Raw genomic sequence first — 19,667 nt, 5'->3', positions numbered from 1 at the left:
AGCCTTTTACACCCTGCTGTAAAGGCATAGACTCCTGACATGCGTTGTTCAGTGTTTAAAAGTCAACTTGAGGCCTTTTAATGGCATTGGTATCACAGGTATTTCATGCTGTTTTGCCTCCCGCCCAAACTGCAGCCAGTTCCAGAGAACACTGTCTCCTCTTGTATTAACAGGGGGGAAATGTTTCTGAACACCATTCATGACTCTAACCGGGAGCAGGATGGGCTGGGGGAGAGACTAGGGGCCAGAAATCTTGGAGAGGGAGAAGGAGCGACTCTTAAGGAATGAAGAGGCCTGCGTACCAAGCACAAAAACACACACCGTCACTTGTTGATATGTCATCTCTCTGTAACACTGCAAAGCTTCAGCCGGCAAGAAATAAATATAGATCTATACCGTATGACGCAACCTACAGAACAGCCCCGTCCAGAGCTAAAAACAGCACGCAAGAGGCGTTAAAAGAAATCCCTACATTGCCAATGCAAACACTGAAGGGAAGCTTAAGTTTAATGTGCTGATTTTCACGTTTTCATGGCTGTGGGGTGAGAAAAGAGGGAAGGGAATTGTAGGGTGGCAGCCTGTCACATGTCTCACCTGCACCAAACATTTGGGCCTCTCACTGCAAGAGACGACACAATCCAGAGGCACTTACCTTGCATGTCTGGGTTTCGCACATGATATGGCTTATCCTGGATTTCCAGTGTCCATTCTCCTGCAGCCCTTTCTCCCCAGCAGTGGACAGTCATGAACTCCCAGTGCTTAAAACCATTACTAGAATCATCGTGCTGTCTGTTAATAGGATGACAAACATCAAGAGGTCACACCAAGAGGTGGCAAAGAGAACTGGTAGGCTATCTAGTTCAACCACCTAATTTAGGCTCACAGGCTGGAGGTTCCCCATCAGTGCCGGATTTACGTATAAGCTAAACAAGCTATAGCTTAGGGCCCCACTCTCTTGGGAGCACCCCCAAAAATTAAAGGGGGAAAACTGGATGTACATTTCCAAAATATAATATAAAAAACAAATAAAATAAAACCTACATACAGCAACAGTGTTTTGTGTTGTGTAGGCTCCTATGATGTAAGTAATGGGCCCCGCCTGCTAGGCTGCTCCCTAAAATATCACTGGTTTGCTCATTTCTATATAGAGGGTGCCTACATTCTGCATGGACTGGTCCATAAATTACCATATAGCATATATTCAACACAAAAAACAGTGACAATTTGTTGTTGACAAAGGACAGCTTGACATATAAAGGGCCCCATTACCTTCAGTAGCTTAGCGCCTCATCAAACCTAAATCCGGCCCTGTTCCCCATGCTTACTCTAAGTAGGACTGGTTGGATTCTACCCATTTAGACTAAAACTAGGAACAGAACTTCAAATTCGACTTCGCCATCGACCCTGAAAACTCTCCTTTTTGGCACCAAAGGAATAGCAATTATTTGCCAACATCTACACATCAACAGAGGGACGCCTAGGGCTTGCCGATCAGAAGGTCGGCGTTTCAAATCCCCGCAACAGGGTGAGCTCCTGTTGCTTGGTCCCTGCTTCTGCCAACCTAGCAGTTTGAAAGCACGTCAAAGTGCAAGTAGATAAATAGGTACCCCTCCAGCAGGAAGGTAAACGGAAGCTGTACGCCGGCTCCCTCGGCCAATAAAGCAAGATGAGCGCCGCAACCCCAGAGTTGGCCACGACTGGACCTAATGGTCAGGGGTCCCTTTACCTTTACCTTTTACACATCAACAGAACAATGAAATAATATCTGCCATAAAAAATTGGAGAGTAGTTGTGGGGTGGGAGAAGATATCTAGGCAAGCACTTATTTCAGCATGCATGTCTCTGGACACACTCGGCTGCTTTCTGCCAGCATGCATCCTAGAATGTTTAACTGTTTTGATTCAGCTCTGCTGCCATAGAGCAGCTTGTATCTAGAGGGCATCAGTTGCTTTTCCGGATTAGCAGACCCTGACTTGGCAATTCAAGCCCTGTCAGCATCTTTATAAAAGAAAATCCAATAGGACAGTAATGGCCTCCTGCTCATGTTCACGGTACGTGAAGTTGCAGCTGGCAAAGGGACATGCAATTCCCTGAAAATGCACTGTTTCCTACTGGCTCTCAAATCACCTAGTGCTAATAGGAGGGGAGAAAGCAGAAAGCAGCATGGCCGAAAAGCCTGTTGCAAAATATGCAAAACAGGCACAGCTGGAAGTAAAGACCAATGAGGGCAGGCATCAATAAAATGCTGAATGGCAGCTCTCAAGTGCCAGTGGATTTCCGTGGCTACCTATAGTGTGGACATATTGTGCAACCTGGTCTTGATTACATTGCCCTCGCTGGGGGGACCGGATCTTGGAGGCACCAGGAAACTGCCATGGGATTCTTCCCCAGAGACTCAGCCTGGAGGAGAAAGGGTGCAGTTCTACTGTTGTCCTCCAGGGGTCAGGAGGGAGGTTCTCCCTGGTTTCTGTCTGGTTCCCAACCTCCTTATGGCTACCTTGCCTATCTCCCAGCAACACCCTGGCTTCCTGCTCTCTATACAGCAGGGGTGGGAGCCACACATGTGGCCCTTTGAGACTCTCTATTTGGCCTTCAAGATTCTCTCCAGGCCAAGCCCCTCCCTCAACATCACACTCCTCACCAGGCCAGCAAGTGCCTTTGCAGAGCTCTAAGATGCTCTTGAACTCTGGTACCTCTTGCTTGCTTAGATGGAAGATGGAGAGGTGTGTGTGTGTGTGTAGAAACCTCTGAATTTTAAAGGCAGACATGTCCTGCTTTACGAACACTCGCTACGCAATTATTCACTTATCAGAACACAAGGAATTAGCACCCAAAGCTCCTTATACACACTGCAGATTCTGTGGTCAGGAATCAATAGGAATCAGTGGAAATTGTTGACTTGTTATGTGAACAGAAATCATTTACTCATTATGCAAACACTCACCTAACGAATGATTTCCAGGGAACACATTTTGTTCGTAAGGCAGGACCTGTGTGTATGTTTTTGCACAGACTTTTCCTGCATAAGACTGGAACTTGTGTGTTTTTTTTTTAAAAAAAATTCACTGTAATTAAATTGTTTTTGTGTTTTTGTGTTTTGTGTCATCGCATATTGCTTAGATTTTAATTTTTTTTTAATGTTAAGAAATACTTTTCAGTGAAATAAATAAACCCACGCACCCCAGGTCTTTTTTAGAAGCTCATGGGCTTGCAGTCTTGCTGGGGCAGGTCACGTTCTACTCTCCTCCCTCTCAATCCTTTGCCTGGTTCTTTATTTTTTCAAGTGCAAAATGTCTACCCCGCTTTTTGAGGAACTCCCCCCAGAAACCAACTCACAATCTCTAACCTTGAAACAACTCTGCTTGGCAACAAAATGCAAACCACTAAAGAATAAACCAGCATAAAAGATGAAATACAGAGACAGAATACAATGCATAATGCAGATTAAGAAAAGAGTATTAAAAATTAAAAAATTAAAACTGCAGAAAGACAGTGTGGTGTAGTGGTTAGCGTGACGGGAGACCAGGGTTCAAATGCCCATTCAGCCATGAAGCTCACTGGGTGAAGAATAAAATGGCAAGGGAAAGAACCAGCTTGGGCTTCTTGGTGGAAAGGAGGGGTATAAATGTAACAATAATAAATTTATTAAACTTTGGAGTAATTTGGGAAGGCTTTATATTATTTATTTATTTATTTATTTATTTATTTACATAGGGTTGCAGTCAACCAACTTTTACTCAAGAGTAGACCCATTGAAATTAATGGCCAGGACTAACTTAGGTCCATTAATTTCAATGGGTCTCCTCTGAGGACCCCCCAACTGAATACAGTCCATACCATTTAATGCCAAAATAGGCTTATGAATGGACAGGCCTAGTAGAGTTGCAATCCCACCTGCAAAATCCAAGCTCTCCCCACCCCGTACCACCTACTGGCATTCATGAGGAGCAGACCCAGAATGCCTTTTCAACCTCAGTCCAGCCGGGCTACAAACTCTCAAGAGGGCATCTGTGTGATGGCTCACCTTCTAGCCAGGAGCTGGGACTTCGTACCAGAAGGAGAGGTGAGGTTTATCTGCAGGTCTCCCCGGCGCGGGTGTGCAATAGAAACCCGTACGATGACGTGCTCCAGATAGGCTACGTGATGGTCCGGGTGGTCCACACAGGCGTTAGTTAGAGTTGCCGTCCGCACCGTCTTGTTGGTGGGGATGAACCTAGAGAACGGGAAATAAAGGGAAGCCTTCGGAGGTCAGCAGTCCAGAATCCTGACAGAATAGGTTTACCCTAAATCAGGGCTGAGGAAACTTTGGCCCTCTAGATGTTACTGAATGGCATTGCCCATTATCCCTGCTTACTGGCCATCCTAGCTGGGGTTGATAGGCATAGGAGTCCAACAATATCTAGAAAGGCTACAGTTTGCCCATCCCCAGCCTATGAAATAGGCTTCAAGCCTTCGTTCATTTAGACAGCCCCTTTCTATTATCTTTTCCAGCTCTTTTATACATGGCAAGGCTCATTAGAGAGGTGGCACCCAGCTCTGGTGGTTAGCCAGTTTCTCCTTCTATCTCCCAATTCTCTGTTGGAAAAACAGCTATAATATCCAGACCATGCTTTCCTTTCTTCCTTCGTTGGCCAAGGAAGCCTGCAGCATTTGTTCTGAGCTGGAGCTGAACTTGTTCTCGCTTGCCGAATCACGCCGAACTACAACTCCCATCATCCCTGGTTACTGGCAATGATGGATGGGGCTCATAGGCCCTGGAGTCCAAAAACATGTGGAAGGGAGGGCCACAGGTTCCCCAGCCTTGCCCTAAGTCCAAGTGGAACACTTTAGACATTTTGTGTGATGGCCTGGGATTCGGACTCGGATGCTGAACCTGAGGGATCTCAGCCTGGACAGGATTCCCTGGCTCCAGAACCAGCTGAGCCAGGGCTGGGGCATGAACCTGAAGGGTCCTCACCAGTGCTGGGTCCTCAGGTGCAGGCATCAGCTGAGCCTGCTCTGGCTCCTGAGGTCATGGAGGACCCATTGCCTGCAGGTGCTCCACTCTCAGCCCCGTCAGAGGAAGCTGAGGTTGCCTCTGGGTCTGGTAACCCTCCAGCCTCTCCTGAGCTACAGAGGCTCAGGGCAGAGAGGCGGAGGAAACCAAGTTCCCGCAGGAGGAGTGCTCACCTCCAGGCCAGGGGAGGTGAGTCACCAGAGGATCGGGCCGCCCTATACCTTGGGGTAGATAAAAACCGGCCAGCCCCAGTCCCAAGTTGTGGGAGCAATATTATTGGTTGATAGTTCCTGCCTGAACCCTGTCCTGCTTTTCTGCCAGAGCTCCTGACCTGCCCTGGCTCTCTGCTTGCTTGCCTGTTCCTGACTTCACCAGACTCCCTGCCCTGCACCCAGCTTCAGCTACTATGGACTGCCTCCACGTTGCACCTTTGACCATGGACAGCGGCGTAGCATGGGTTGTCAGCACCCAGGGCAAGGCAAGTAATTTGCGCCCCCTAACCCAGGGCAAGGCAAGTAATTTGCGCCCCTAACCCCTAACCTGCCGCCACTGCCAGCTTCTTCTTGCTGCTGCCTGGGCTGGGGTATTTACGGTAAGGTAGCCACGGCGGCGGCGGCGGGTCCATGTCAGGTGATCTGAGGAGAGTTGCCGCTGCCGCCCAAACGATGCTGCTTGCCCGGAGGAGGAGGAGGGCAGAGAGACGAGGAAAATGCAACATGGCCCAGCAGCTGCAGCAGCAGCGGCGGGGGGGGGGGGGGGCTGTGAGGAGGGGCTGCCTGGCGCGCCCTCCGTGGCCCTGACGCGCGGGGACCGCTGAGAGCTGCTGCCTGCCGGACGCCTTCAGCCTGGACGCGCGCACAGCTCGTCGGTTCCGCGAGACATGGGGCTCTGCTACAGCCTGCGCCCGAGGCTCTTCAGCGACTCCGGAGGCGTCAAGCGCCCCCCCCCCGATGTTGCGCCCGGTGCGGCCGGCCCCCCCTGCACCCCCCAGGCTACGCCACTGACCATGGACCAGACTTGGACCTCGCCTCTCGGGTAACCCACGGGACCAGCACATTTTGGTAGTTAGCCAATCTCCACCACATGCTGCTCCAATAACAATTTGTATTGCAGCCTAGAGGGTTTTTTAAATGTATTTATATTTATTTAGTAAGAGCATATATATCCTGTTGTTCTTCCATCAGGGAACTCAAGGTCACATAGGCAGTGTTCCCTGGTGGTCTCCCATCCAAGCACAGACCAGACCATGACCTGCTTAGCTTCAGCAAAGGGGCTGCATTTGGTGCCATGAGACCAAGTTGTATGTTGGCCTGCCCCTGGGAATGCTACCTTAGTCAGGTGGGGATGCTGACGACTTGGTTCTTGGAACTGCTACTTTAGTTCACAAGAAAAAACGGGTCAGCCTAGAACTGCTCTTAACAGCCTTCTTGAAGCGAGAAGCCAATCTCGACAGCAGTCTTGGATCTCGTTCAGCCGAGGATTTCGTGCTTTCAGAGACCATCGTCTCTCCTACACAGTCACCGCCCACCACTAACGAACCAACTCCCAGCACAGGGTCTGGAGCATGTTGTTAATGTCTAATTTATTGGGAGGAAGCTGCTCACCAGTCCCCAGACTTGCTCTAGGGACGCTTCTCAGCATATGGTGGAAGAGACTCGTGGGGATTACATCGCCAGTCTTTTATTTCGCCTTAGTCATAAAGGGAGAATCGATGAAAGCTATAAACAGTGATGTCATTTCCCGGGGAGAACAGGATTTTTACAAGGGGACTTCAAAACATTATTTGCATGCAGCATGAACTGATTTAAAGAAGCTGTTTTGGCCAAATGTTCCCAACTTTCAGTTTAAGCAAGCGTCAGCTCTAGCGTCCTGATCGCAAACACCGACAAATCACGTAAGGCCAAGAAAGCAATGTTTTTCAGCCAGATTCTAAGTCAATTGTGTGGAAATATTTCCTACTGAAGTCAGACCTCCAGAACTGGAGCTCCATATGTTCCTGTATGCATGGACTTCCCTTTGGAACAACAGAGTGCCTAAGCACAAGCCTGTGACGCAAGGATGGAGAACCTGTGGCCTTCCAAATGTTGCCAAACTACAACTCCTATCAGTCCTGGCCACTGACCATCCTGGCTAGGGCTGATGGGAACTGGAGTCCAATAGCATCTGGAGGATCAAAGATTATCTTGATAACCTGCTATACAGGTTGACTCATTTGCTAAAAGGAATGGGGACGTCTGAACAATGAAGATTTCTCTGTGTGTAGATCACAACTCCCATGCCAACACCATATCTGAATATTTATCACCCATCTTAAAAGATCTGTGCTGGCTTCTAGTAAGTTTCTGGGCTTAGTTCAAGGAACCAGATCTGGATTTTAAAAGACCTAACAGCTTTGGTCAACCAAGGCATCTAAAGAACAGTCTTCTCCCAGATGGGCATCCCCTAAAATTAAGACCTGCTTCAGAGACCCTCTTCTGAGAGCCTGCATTGGGAGAGATTAAGGGTGTGGCAAACAGACAGGGTCTCCTTAGTGGTGGCACCTCATTCATGAAATACCCTTACCAAAGATATGTGGGCGACAGTAATACTTACATTGTTTTGATAGCAGATTAAGAGATTTTTATTTTGACAGTCCCTTTTATTTGCTCTTAATACTAACTTCACTGAACAGCATTTTAACATCTTTAGATTTTCTCTTCCTTTTACAGGCAAGCTTTACTGCTATATGCCTGCCGTTCTTATGACTTGCTGTTACCTCAAGATCACTACTTTGAGGGGAAGGGAGGAGAGGATTTTTAAATAAATAAAACAGATTGCTTGAGCTGGACAAAATTATTTATGAGAGGGACATAGTGACATAGCTACCTCTTCTGCCTGATGTATCCATCTTACTATTTAGCCACTATAATACCTAGATTCCCCATGAATATAATGGAATCTGTCCTCAGGGAGTCTCAGGAAAACAATATACTTCACCATTAGGATGTCATACGAAGTGAATTCTGTCTGGCTCGTAATGCTTAAAATAATCAAGTTGGAAGAGTCTCTCCAATATCATCTAGTCCAACCCCCAGCCTATATAGGGAGCCAACTACTACAGGATTCCCGATAGAAGTTTTTAAGCAGAGACTTGCACGCTCCCCTAACAAAAGAGAGTCCACCTTCTGAGGCGGTCTGGTCCACTACTGAACAACTTGTGCCATCAGGAATGCTTCCTAAAGTTCAGCTAAAATCTTCTTTCTATGTGAACCTGCTGTGGGGTGGGGAATCTTGGGGCCGAATACTCCATTCCAAGCCCCTCTGTGTAGCCCTCGGGATTCTCCCTAAGCTACACTCCTCACCAAACCTGCTCTGCACTCTCACTGACTGCATTTGCCTGGCTGGAATGTCTCCTGGAACAGCGATAACACCTCTTCCTTGCCTAGATGGAGGATGGAACGACGTCTGTACACAGAAACCTCTTATTTGTGGCTGTAATGCAGCCTGCTGTACAAAGAGTCGCACCTATGGCTCCACACAGTTTCGCCCTTGGCTCCACCTACAAGTGGCATGGAATTCTCCCAGATCCTAGCCCAAAGCCTATTTCATCCTGCCCCTTGTGAAAGGAAACATTCATTCTTATGGCTGAGGATGCAATGAAGGCATCTCCAAACCTGCCTGGAGTCGCCCTGGTGGCCTGACTCAAACACGCTTCTCGACGCTTATCCATCCAAGATGACTGCTCATCAGACACCTGGGTGAATGGGGTCTGGTCCAAGAGTGGGGAAAGCAAAATGTCACTTAGAGAAGGATCTGAAATATTTTGAAGCTTGAATTTGTTTTATTCTGGATTGTTTTATTTGAAGTTTTAATGTGTTGTAAACCGCTTTGGGATTCCCAACCCCCCTTAAAATAGAAAGTAGTATAGAGATGAAATGAATCATCATCATCATCATGGCAATCAGACAGCCTCTTATTGAGCAGCTACTTGCTTGGGCTGGGACGCGGGTGGCGCTGTGGGTTAAACCACAGAGCCTAGGACTTACTGATCAGAAGGTCGGCGGTTCGAATCCCCGTGACAGGGTGAGCTCCCATTGCTTAGTCCCTGCTCCTGCCATCCTAGCATTTTGAAAGCACGTCAAGTGCAAGTAGATAAATAAGTACCACTCCGGCGGGAAGGTAAACGGCTTTTCCGTGTGCTGCTCTGCTTTGCCAGAAGCGGCTTGGGTCATGCTGGCCACATGACCCAGAAGCTGTACGCCAGCTCCCTCGGCCAATAAAGCGAGATCAGCGCCGCAACCCCAGAGTCGGCCACGACTGGACCTAATGGTCAGAGGTCCCTTTACCTTTACCTTTACTTGCTTGGGCTATAAACTCCATCTTGTTTTTACAAGTTCCACTGGAGAGTATTAGCTTGAATTAAGCCTCAGACCCAAGTCCTCAACCACCTCACTCCACAGGGGAAAATACTGACACACGGTAGGAGAAGCGGAGAGGAGGAGGATAGGAAATTAGTTTATCCTCATTGACCAGCTGCAGACTGTAAGATTCCAGCAAATGTTAAACACCAGTTCCCAGATGCCTTTAGTCAACACAAGGCAAGCTGGAGATGCGTTACTGCAGGGGTGAGGAACCACTTAAAAGCCAAGGGTTGCATCTCCATGCGGTTAACCTTCCAGGAGGCACATACCAAGGGTGGGTGGGCCGAACATCAAATGTGGGCAGGGCCAAAGTCATATACATATACACAAGTTGCACATCTACACACACACACACACAAGCAAACCACTATCTAAAGCCCAGCTTTCCCTTCCCAGTTATAAGGTTTACAAACACTAATGTGTAAAATGCTGTTTTAATTTATACTATATTTTGCTTGCTGTTATTAGACTGAGATGGCCACTTTTAAAGTTGTATTTATCAACATGCAACTTTCTGTCATTTATTTCACTGTGTATTGTATCTATTTATGCTTTAAACGTTGGTTTGGATGCTCTGAGCAGAACAGCAGAATTCTAATAAACAGTAAGTATTTCTTTAGATCAGGGTGGGAAAATTGTGTCCCTCTCCCACTAGATGCTGTTAGACTAAAAATCCCATCAATTGTTATTATTTTTTACCGTCAGCCATCCTACCTTGGGATGATAGGAGGTGTTGTCCAACAACATCTGAAGAACCAGAGGTTCCCTTCTTTTGCTTTAGACCATAGCCGGTAGACTGAGCCAGTGTTAGTTTTAGTTTTAATACAGTGCCAAACAATTTTAGGTGCTTTATTAACGAACTGTTATTATTATTAAATGGGTATTGGTCCTCCACCTATTGGAAGTTGAATTAACTGCATTTTAATTTCTCTTCACAACAGCATACAGGGTCTTCCCTTCAATTTATCCTCACAACAGCTTTGTGAGGTAGACAGTAACTGGACCAAAGTCACCTAGAATGCTACATAACTCCTCACTCTTCATCTGAAACACTAACCTCTCAAAGATTGGGGGGAGGGCTCCGAAGAGAGTGTGGCTGAGGCAGGGGAGTGACCCAGGAGAGGGGACCAGGGATTTATGGGGTGTGATGCCACCCACAAGGCAGAAGCCAGGGGCGGGGGGAGAGTCAAGGCAGTCTGAGGTGGAGGAAAAAAGGACAAGCGACAGGTCAGTAGATACCTCACTTCCTCCACCCCATGTCTCCTAGAACCAGGAGGGGCTTGAAAAGGAACCAGGCCTTTTTGGAAATTGCGCCCTCCCTCCCAGAAGATGTCAAACAGATAAACAGCTCTGTGATTTTTAAAAGACACCTGAAGGCAGCCCTGTTCAGGGAAGTTTTTAGTGTTTGATGTTGTGTTTTTACTATATTTTGTTGAATGACTGAGGCAACTCAGTAAGATGGGTGGCATATTATTATTATTATTATTATTATTATTATTATTAGAGTTTGGATTTGATATCCCTCCTTTCACTCCCTTTAAGGAGTCTCAAAGCAGCTAACATTCTCCTTTCCCTTCCTCCCCCACAACAAACACCCTGTGAGGTGAGTGGGGCTGAGAGACTTCAGAGAAGTGTGACTAGCCCAAGGTCACCCAGCAGCTGCAGGTGGAGGAGCGGAGACGCGAACCCGGTTCCCCAGATTATGAGACTACCACTCTTAAGCACTACACCATTATTATTATTATTATTATTATTATTATTATTATTATTAAGCAATGATGACTTCTGTGCAGGAGAAGCCTCAGGTTGTGGGCAGGCACGCTGTCAGAGGAGGGTACATAACCCAGAGGAGGAGAGGGGTCCCACTGTTGCTGCAACTTCTCCAAGGGGCCCAGACCTGAGGCCAGCTACCTAGAGGCTAGAAGCATGTGTGCATGTGTATCCAGAGCACCTTGGAAGCTACTGAAAGTGTTCTTCTTGCCAATAAAGTGTTAAGGAAGAGACATGTCTTCCTTATCTGGGACGGGCTGTGACATAACCATGATATCACACTGGCTCTGTAGTCTTGCCACAGCCTGTGAACGTACACTTAAGCAACACTCACTCAGGATCACAGAAATCAGAATCTTTTGGCAATATCTATAAATTCCGTGTGTGTGTGTTTTTTTTCTGTTGTAACCTATCCCCACCCCGAAATGGGTGGAAGGGGAAAGGGAGGGATCAAGGCCAAACTGAACCAACTTCCAGTCATCCTCAAGGTTCAGAAAAAGGTTATGCAGTTCAGTAATTAGAAACAGTTGTCAACATGGAAGCCACACCAAGTTATACCAGCAGCAAACAAACTTTTAAAAGGGGGGAGGGGTGAAATGTAAAAAAAACCCCAAAAAACATAATGCGTGAAGGGAAGAAATACTGGAGGAGATCTAGGAATGGATCTGTCATTGCAGCGTCACATGGAGTAAACACATTAAACTGTACTAACAAACTCCAGACAACTCCATGACTGGGTGATTATAAACACTGCAAATGAGCCAAAGCACACAAGGAAGCCTGTTAAACCACAGCAGGGGTGATATAGCTTTTCATCTCTTGCCAGTGTTTCTCAGACTCATTGGACTTCCATTCTAAAACGTACCCTGTTTTGTGTGTGTGAGAGAGATTTATTACTGAGAAGTGGGCCCTGCAACAAAATGTTGCAGTGTGGCATGCTCCCTACAGGGAAAGGCTGCAGCATTTTGAACTTTTTAGTTTAGAGAGAAGGCGAGCAAGAGGTGGTATGATAGAAGTTTATAATATTATGCATGATGTGCAGAAAGTGGGTAGATAAAAAAGTTTTTTTCTCCCCTCTCTCATAGCACTGGAACTCATAGACATGCAAAAAAGAATGTTGGAAGATTTGGGACACATAAAGAAATTATTTCATGCAGTACATTATTGAACGATGAAACAAAATCCCACAGAAAGCAGACACAGCCACTAACTCGGATGGCTTCAAAAGGGCAAGGTCGACACTGTGCAAACGCACTAGTAGGCAGGCTAAATTAGTTCCACTGGTTTGTTTGCACTGCGCTGACTGCCTCCCTTCCTCTCGTCTCTTTCCACAGGTATGCAACAGTGCGCTACTTACCAGGAAGCCAGCATAGCGATTCCACCCCACCTGACAAGCCACTTCTGATACACACATTTAAACACTCACCAAGGCTTCTTATTTGAGGTCCCCACACAAATGTGCTGAGCGGGGACTGTTCGCCACTTCTTTGCCTCAACAACAAGCGCTTCTGCATCGACCAGGCCGAATCCATACAAATGGCTAACTGAAAAGACAGGTGTCTCAGAGATTCACTGGTTTATTAAACAAACCCTTGTTTTTCACAGCCTCTCAAAACTGTTCCCCTGCCCCAGCACCTTGTGGGCTTTGTTCATGTGCCCGTGCAACGCTTTCACAAAAGAACAGCGTTAATTTTCCTCCATTCAAAACCTACAAAACGTTGTGTATTTTGTGCCTCTTGTGCCGTTAGCTTAGATATTCTGATCCCTCCTCTGCTTTAGTTTTAAATAATGTTGTATAAATGATTTGGATGCATGACTTAGAAGCCACAGTATTGTTATATAAATTGTTGATGGAAATAAATACAGCATTTAAAATAAAAATGGGGAACAGAACCAGATATCTAACTTCATGCTCAGCATCCAGAGGCAAAAAGCAAAAGATAAAGCCAGCCTCATAGGCTTGTCTCTAATATCCCATATTGCCCTATTACTAATTACTACTATTATTATTTAGACTTTTTAGACATTTGTTACCCAAAGGTCTCCAAGTGACTTACAACACGTTTAAAAATATAACAGCTTCAATGCTCAAAACACCATAGGAATCAGAACTAAAGTCAAGGTGCAGAGCAAGGAATTCCACAAATGCAAGACTGCAAGTGCAGTTTTCACATTTGCTAATTTTGAAAAAGTTTGTAAAGGCTTTCTAGCTGTTACATTCCTGGCTTCAAAACTTACACATTTCTCAATAATTACTTTGAGGTTTCAGCTGTGTTGTAATGCGTAGAGACCATTGGAAACCATCTGAAGCGGGGGATTGATAATTGATTCTTCAATGTTTTTTATGTGGTTGAAATTAATGTCAAATCAAGGTGGAGTGTGTTAACTTCCTATGAAGTGTGCCTTGCTTTGCCCATCTTAAATGTTTATACAAGCTCTTCTGCCTACAGGCCAGACAAATAAAATGATTTGGGCCACTGAACTGACACAACAGTTGATATATGACTCAGCCAACCTATTAACCTGTGAGGACACATCTGCAACATGTGTCCAAATCAGACTTTGGTAATGTATTTTATATTAAAGAAGTTAACCAGTATCTGTGATAAAACCTGAGCATTTTCAATTTGACTGTAAAACTGCAAAGGAAAACTAGTGTTGTTATCTGATTCTCTCTCTCTCTCTCTCTCTCTCTCTCTCTCTCTCTCTCTCACACACACACACACACACACACACACACACACACACAATTGAAAGGTACTTCCTTTTGCATACGTACCCATCCCTAATAAAAACAGTTTCTGGGAGGAAAAATAACGTAGAACCTACAGATTATTTTGTTTCAGAAGTAACCAAAAGTCTTACTGTAAGGATTACTTTAAAGTCACTGAAAGGAAATCCCAGAGGTAGAACTTAATTTGGACACAGGCTTGTTTTGCACCTTGGCAATAGTTTTTTTGTCACAACTAAGAAAACAAAATGAAACAAAACAGAAAAAGGCAGGATTTCCCACATCAAATCACTATTCCAATCCAGTAGAAGTTAAGCCTTCTCAAAATGCTATTTGCTTTTGCATCTTTCACCGCTGCTTGGATTTTGTCTCCTGAAACAGACAGGAGCTCGCAAATACCCATTGATAAAAAAGGCTTCTAAGGGGATTATCAGACCTCCGAACAACCAATAATCATTTTTCTTGGCAGGTCTGTGGGGCAAGTAATAGAAGGAGCTGTTTGAAATGGATACATGAGATCTCCAGCTCAGAAATCTCTGTGGATATTGATTTGGATTTATAACTTAATCCCACAAGCGCCATGTGGGGAGATGCATTGCTAAGAATAAGAAACAGAAGAATCATACAGGTTTCTCACCTAGTGGCGAGGTTTTCCTCTAAAAAATAGGAGTGTACATAGACTGCAACTGCTATGGCTTGAGCATTCAGATGAAGGAACCTAACTGAGAATGTGTTGCACACAGACTTGGGACCCACAAGGCGATCTTTGTAGGTGATCTTGTTAACCATTGGAAATATGGAACTTCAACAGCAGAGAAAGAACTTTTGCCATTTTTAATGCCAGCTTCAAATGGCCAGGACAGGCAGGTGCAGGATAAATGCTTTCTTCACATTTAGACTACTGCAATGTGCTCTACATTGGGCTGTTCCTTGAAGATGATCCATAGACTGCAGCTATTGCAGAGTGTTGTCCCCATTTGTTGACTGACGCACCTCCATGCAGCAATGCAGAAACCAAACCCAGCCCCCAAGCATGCATGTTAACTCACCTCGACGTCCAGCTCCATTTGTTTTCCAGTCGGGGGCCAAGAGGTGTCCTGGTCGAGATGTTTTAACGAGAAGGTGCTGAACGTCTCGCCAGGTCAGCAAAGGGCTAGAAGTCAAGGAAGGAAGAACAAGCCAAGGATAAGACAACATCTCTCTTGTTCTGTTGGTAGGGTTTTGAAATGGCTAGGCAAAGGCTAAGGCAACAGCAGAAAACCCTCTAACACCAGTCAGTATATATAGCAAGCATTGCCAGTATCTCCTACGGTGCCCATGAAAAGGTCTCAGTAAACATACTCTCAAAAATGAAGACTTCACAAAAGACTCTTTGCTCTTCCCACTCAGTTCCTTTTTGCACAGGCTCAGTCTCTCCTACACTGAACTTACCCCTTAAATATGCCCCCACAGAACGTCAGGATTGCACACCGACCCTCCCATCTGTTCTGAACAGAGAAGGGTACAAAGAGCTTCCTTCTGTGTGCATCGGCAGCGGTGTAGGTATCTTTTCCCTACTGATGGGGCATGACTATACCCATTTTGTGGTCCAGTCTCTTTTCTGCTGTTCTGGACGTGGCAGCCATTTTGTGTTGTGCCACGCCCCCACGGCAACCATTTTGTGACTGGCACGCCCTATACTTTGATCCAAATTCCAAATGTGTCCAGTGACCCCCAAAAGGATGGCAAGCCCTGGTATAGAGGAATTTCAAAATAATAGAATAGGTTTCCAATAAGTAACTCAAGCGATCCTCCCCCCCCCCCCCGTCATGGGTTCAAAATAGAAGTGCTTGTTTATACCAGCTAGATAAGTGGAGTTTGTATGAAGATTTTGGTATGTACCTTTTTGATTTAAGTAGTTTAGCTACCCTAAACATTTGCCTCTGAGAATGTGTTTATGTGTGTATAAGCCAAAATATTTAGAAGAATTCCAGTTACAAGCTGTCACATGGTCCTGTGATGCTTTTGCCCAGCAGGTGTTCCTTAAAGTGCCTGGAGCAAGGATGGGGAACCTTAGGCCCTATATCCGCTCTATATCCAGCCCTCTGGACACACTCTCTAGGCCACAGCCCCTCTTTCCTACCTGGCCCTCTATGCCAGAGCTTTCCAAGCGTTTCATGTCGGCGACACACTTTTTAGACATGTGTAATTTCGTGACACAGCAATTCAGTTTTACTATCAAACCAGAGGTTAAACTAACCCCTTTCCAGCCCTGGGAGGAGCGTGGGGAATGTTCGTACGACACCAACACACAGCAGCCCACACACAAACGTGTCATGACACACAGTTTGGAACGCTCCGCTCCATGCCTTCCTCAAGTGCTTTTGCTTGGTCGGAAACCCAAAATGCATCCTTCAGCTGTGACAATGCCTCTTGCTTGCCTAGATGGAGAGAGAGGTATGCATGCATGCATAGAAACCTCTGGCATTTGCAAGGCTTGAATGTAGCTTCCATTCAAAGGTCAGAGTCACATCCAAGGTTGCACTCATTTTTGCCTCTGGCCCCTCCCTGTGCTCTCACACAGCCTCTGGAACTATCCCTATCAGCCCTATCAGCCCTGCTAAGATTATACAATAATCTGTTAACTATACAATAATCATTGGAGATGCATTGCAACGATCAGTGCAGGTCTTGTGTTGCCTTTTGACCAGATCTACTATTATCAGTGCACACATATAGGAAATGATGCGGAGTGCTCCCATAACTTTTTCCGGGGTGACTTAAGTTGTGTTTTCCACGAAGTATTTAAAAGAACTTGTACACCATTCTCTTGAAATTGAAGCCCCTTGTATTTTCAGTGTTCCTAAATTCTTAGCTTTGGAGCATCCAGTGGCTGAAAAAGCTCCCTTTGTCATGATGCTACGGCAGCTCTAGGATGCTGGAGATGGGGACCCTGCTGCAGAAATAGCAATAGCTCTTTGGATTCCTGTGACCCTGGGTCGCTCCACTACTGCCTATGCAGTTCTCTGGGTGAAAAGCTTTCCCCATTCCCTGACCTGCAGAGACAGATTTGTAATTATAGCAAAGCATTTAGCAACAGGAAAATGTTAATTCATTTGCTCCCCGGCAATAAAAAAGGAAACGTCTCAGCACTCAGCATCGCTTAATGCGCCTGATCCCGGGTACTTAATGGTGCATTTTATGTCAAGAGCTAAACAATTCCAAAATTTACAGGCTTAACCTTCTCCAATGTACTGGTCACGAACACTGCACTCCTTTCAAACTGCGTTCACACAAGTGTTTAAGAATTGAGCCAACCCACCCCAAAATGCAGGGCGTGGGGAGCGAGGCCACCGCTGCCAGCTCTCTTTGTACTGGCAGGACACTTCCACATCCCCAGTCACAATAATGTAACAAATTAACCGTCTCGACCGCTGTGAGCTCACAGCAGCCGACAATATATTAGCGACGAGAGCCAAAGTCACAGCATGGGAGTATTAAAAGTAGTCAGCAGTCTGAGCTCGGGGGTTCATTTTCCCCACCCCTCCTAATTCTAAAAATAAAACAAAGCTGGAAAAAGTCTATTGCTATGCAAAAGAAACCAGGGAGAGAGGTTTTAAGAAAAGCCCTGCCAGATCAGACCGAAGGCCCATCGAATCCAGAATCCTGTTCTCACCGTGGCCAACCAGAAGAACACAAGCAAGACCCAAGTGCGACAACATTCTCCCCACTAGTGACTCCTAGCAACTGGTACTCAGAGACACACCCAGAGCCAGTGATGCTGTGGGGAGCATATCGCTATCACGACTAGGAGCTGCTGGTAGCCTTATCTTCCAAGGGTGTTTTCTAACGCACTTTGAAATCCATCCAGGTTGGTGGCCATTATCACTACAACTTGTGGCAGTGAAGATGCAGCAAAGTTATGGAAGCTGATGCCTGCCCCCTTAGTGGAAGATGGGGCAGTGCTTTTCAGGGGTTCCTCGCAAGCCTATCCAGGGAAGGTGTGCTGCTCAATGAGAAGGTTCACGATTTAGGCAAGTCCATCCAAACGCGTAGAATGTTGACATGCGTCGTAATTTTGTTTTTAGCTTATCATTGATTTCAATCAATTTCTTAAAAAATGTTTTAAATGTTTTTTTTACTGATGAATTCATCGCCTTGTTCTTTCTTGCTTTGAGGGTTTTTTGCCCCTTACAATCAAGCAGTATATGAATTTTGTGAAATAAAAGAAACCAACGAAATCATAGAATCGTGAAGTTGTAAGGGACCCTGAGGATCATCTCGTCCAACCCCTGCAATGCAGGAAGGAATATGCAGCTGTCCCATATGGGGATTGAACCTGCAACCTTGCCGTTATCAGCACCATGCTCTAACCAACTGAGCTACCCAGGCTGCAGACAAACTTCATCAGTGACAGCTTGGCATGCTCCAGCTGGCCCAGGGCATTGGCGATCATTCATTTCTGCTTAAGGCACTACAGGAACCTTCCCCTGGTATCCTCCAGATGTTTTGGGCTCCATCTACCATCGGCCCTAGACTGCCCAGATGGGAGCTGTAGTTTGAAACATCTGGATGGCAGGCTTACGAGAGTCTCAATCTGCAGCTCCTTCTTGTGCTCTTGTACATAACTTCAGAAAGCAATTATATGCAATTCATGGAAAGCAGCACACTTGAAAACCAATGGTTTGTTGTGCTGCCTTCCTCAAACGTTCCATCTCCCCTGTGTCCTGCTCCCCAGAGCAGACTCTTGCTTTTAACAACAAATCTACAAACTGCAAGAGAAATAAACGGAGCTCTTACTTGGCCTCCAGAGCCAGAGCGATGATCCCTGCCACCATGGGGGCAGATACAGAGGTGCCAGTATGTCCATCTGTGCAACGTTTCCGCAGATCAGTGGTAACCTAATGAGAAAGTCAGTGCAGCTATTAGCAGGGAGTGGAGGTGACAGAGCAGTTCACACTCAGGCCCACTGGGACTGGAAGGGCAGACGGTGGGGAGGTCAACAGCAGGTGGCGCCAGAGCTAATGTCAAGCAGGGCCGGCTCATTCCAGGTTTGTCTGCACCCTTCTCCCTGCTTGAATTCTACAAGCACAACCCTGAGACTAAGAAGGAAGGCGAAGCTGACAGTCGGTGTCATCCTCTGCACTGGATAAAAAAAGGAAGGTGGGCACTTGGAGGGGGTGCTGGCTGAAGGCAGACTAAAACTTATTGGGGCAGTGACCCATTTGTCATGATGGACCAACCTCCACTGTGCCCAGCTTCTGTACAGCTGGCCAAGGCCAAGGCAGTCTGTAGCCCTCAAGAGTAAGTCAGAGCAAGATTTTACAAGGTAGACACTGACCATCTCCTGATTGATGGATCACATTTATATCCCACCTTTTCTCTATGGAGCTCAAGGGGGCATACATAGTTCTCTTCCCCATTTTATCCTCAAAACAACCCTGCAAAGCAGGTTAGCGTGAGAGTTAGTGACTGGCCCAAGGTCACCTGGTGAACTTCATGCCTTCAAAAGTATGAAGGATTTGCTCCATCCTAATTCCTAGTTCTGACTCCAGTAGCGTCATACCTTGGAATTTGAATGGCTTAGTTGCCGAACGTTTTGGCTCCCACTGAGAGCCAGTGTGGTGTAGTGGTTAAGAGCGGTGGACTCGTAATCTGGTGAACTGGGTTTGATTCCCCGCTCCTCCACCTGCAGCTGCTGGGTGACCTTGGCCCAGTCACACTTCTCTGAAGTCTCTCAGCCTCACTCACCTCACAGAGTGTTTGTTGTGGAGGAGGAAGGGAAAGGAGA

General features: G+C 46.3%; 1 protein-coding gene across 3 annotated transcripts in view; it reads right to left on the bottom strand.

The window, feature by feature from the left end:
* Positions 1-19,667, bottom strand: part of PCSK6 (proprotein convertase subtilisin/kexin type 6) — a 109,014-nt gene that overhangs the window by 26,146 nt on the left and 63,201 nt on the right. For all 3 annotated transcript variants that reach the window (XR_014150839.1, XM_081838840.1, XM_081838839.1), the window contains exons 9-13: positions 18,677-18,777; positions 14,947-15,050; positions 12,593-12,710; positions 4,025-4,213; positions 653-789 (exon numbers count right to left, since the gene is read on the bottom strand). Coding sequence is in view for 2 of the 3 variants with exons in the window: in XM_081838840.1 (XP_081694966.1) it covers positions 653-789; positions 4,025-4,213; positions 12,593-12,710; positions 14,947-15,050; positions 18,677-18,777 (649 nt within the window). In the remaining variant the exon portion in view is untranslated. The remainder of the gene's footprint in view (positions 1-652; positions 790-4,024; positions 4,214-12,592; positions 12,711-14,946; positions 15,051-18,676; positions 18,778-19,667) is intronic.

Source organism: Podarcis erhardii (assembly GCF_964252035.2).
Source record: "Podarcis erhardii genome assembly, chromosome: 14".
NCBI lineage: Eukaryota > Metazoa > Chordata > Lepidosauria > Squamata > Lacertidae > Podarcis > Podarcis erhardii.
This window is presented reverse-complemented; position numbering and strand designations above follow the sequence as displayed.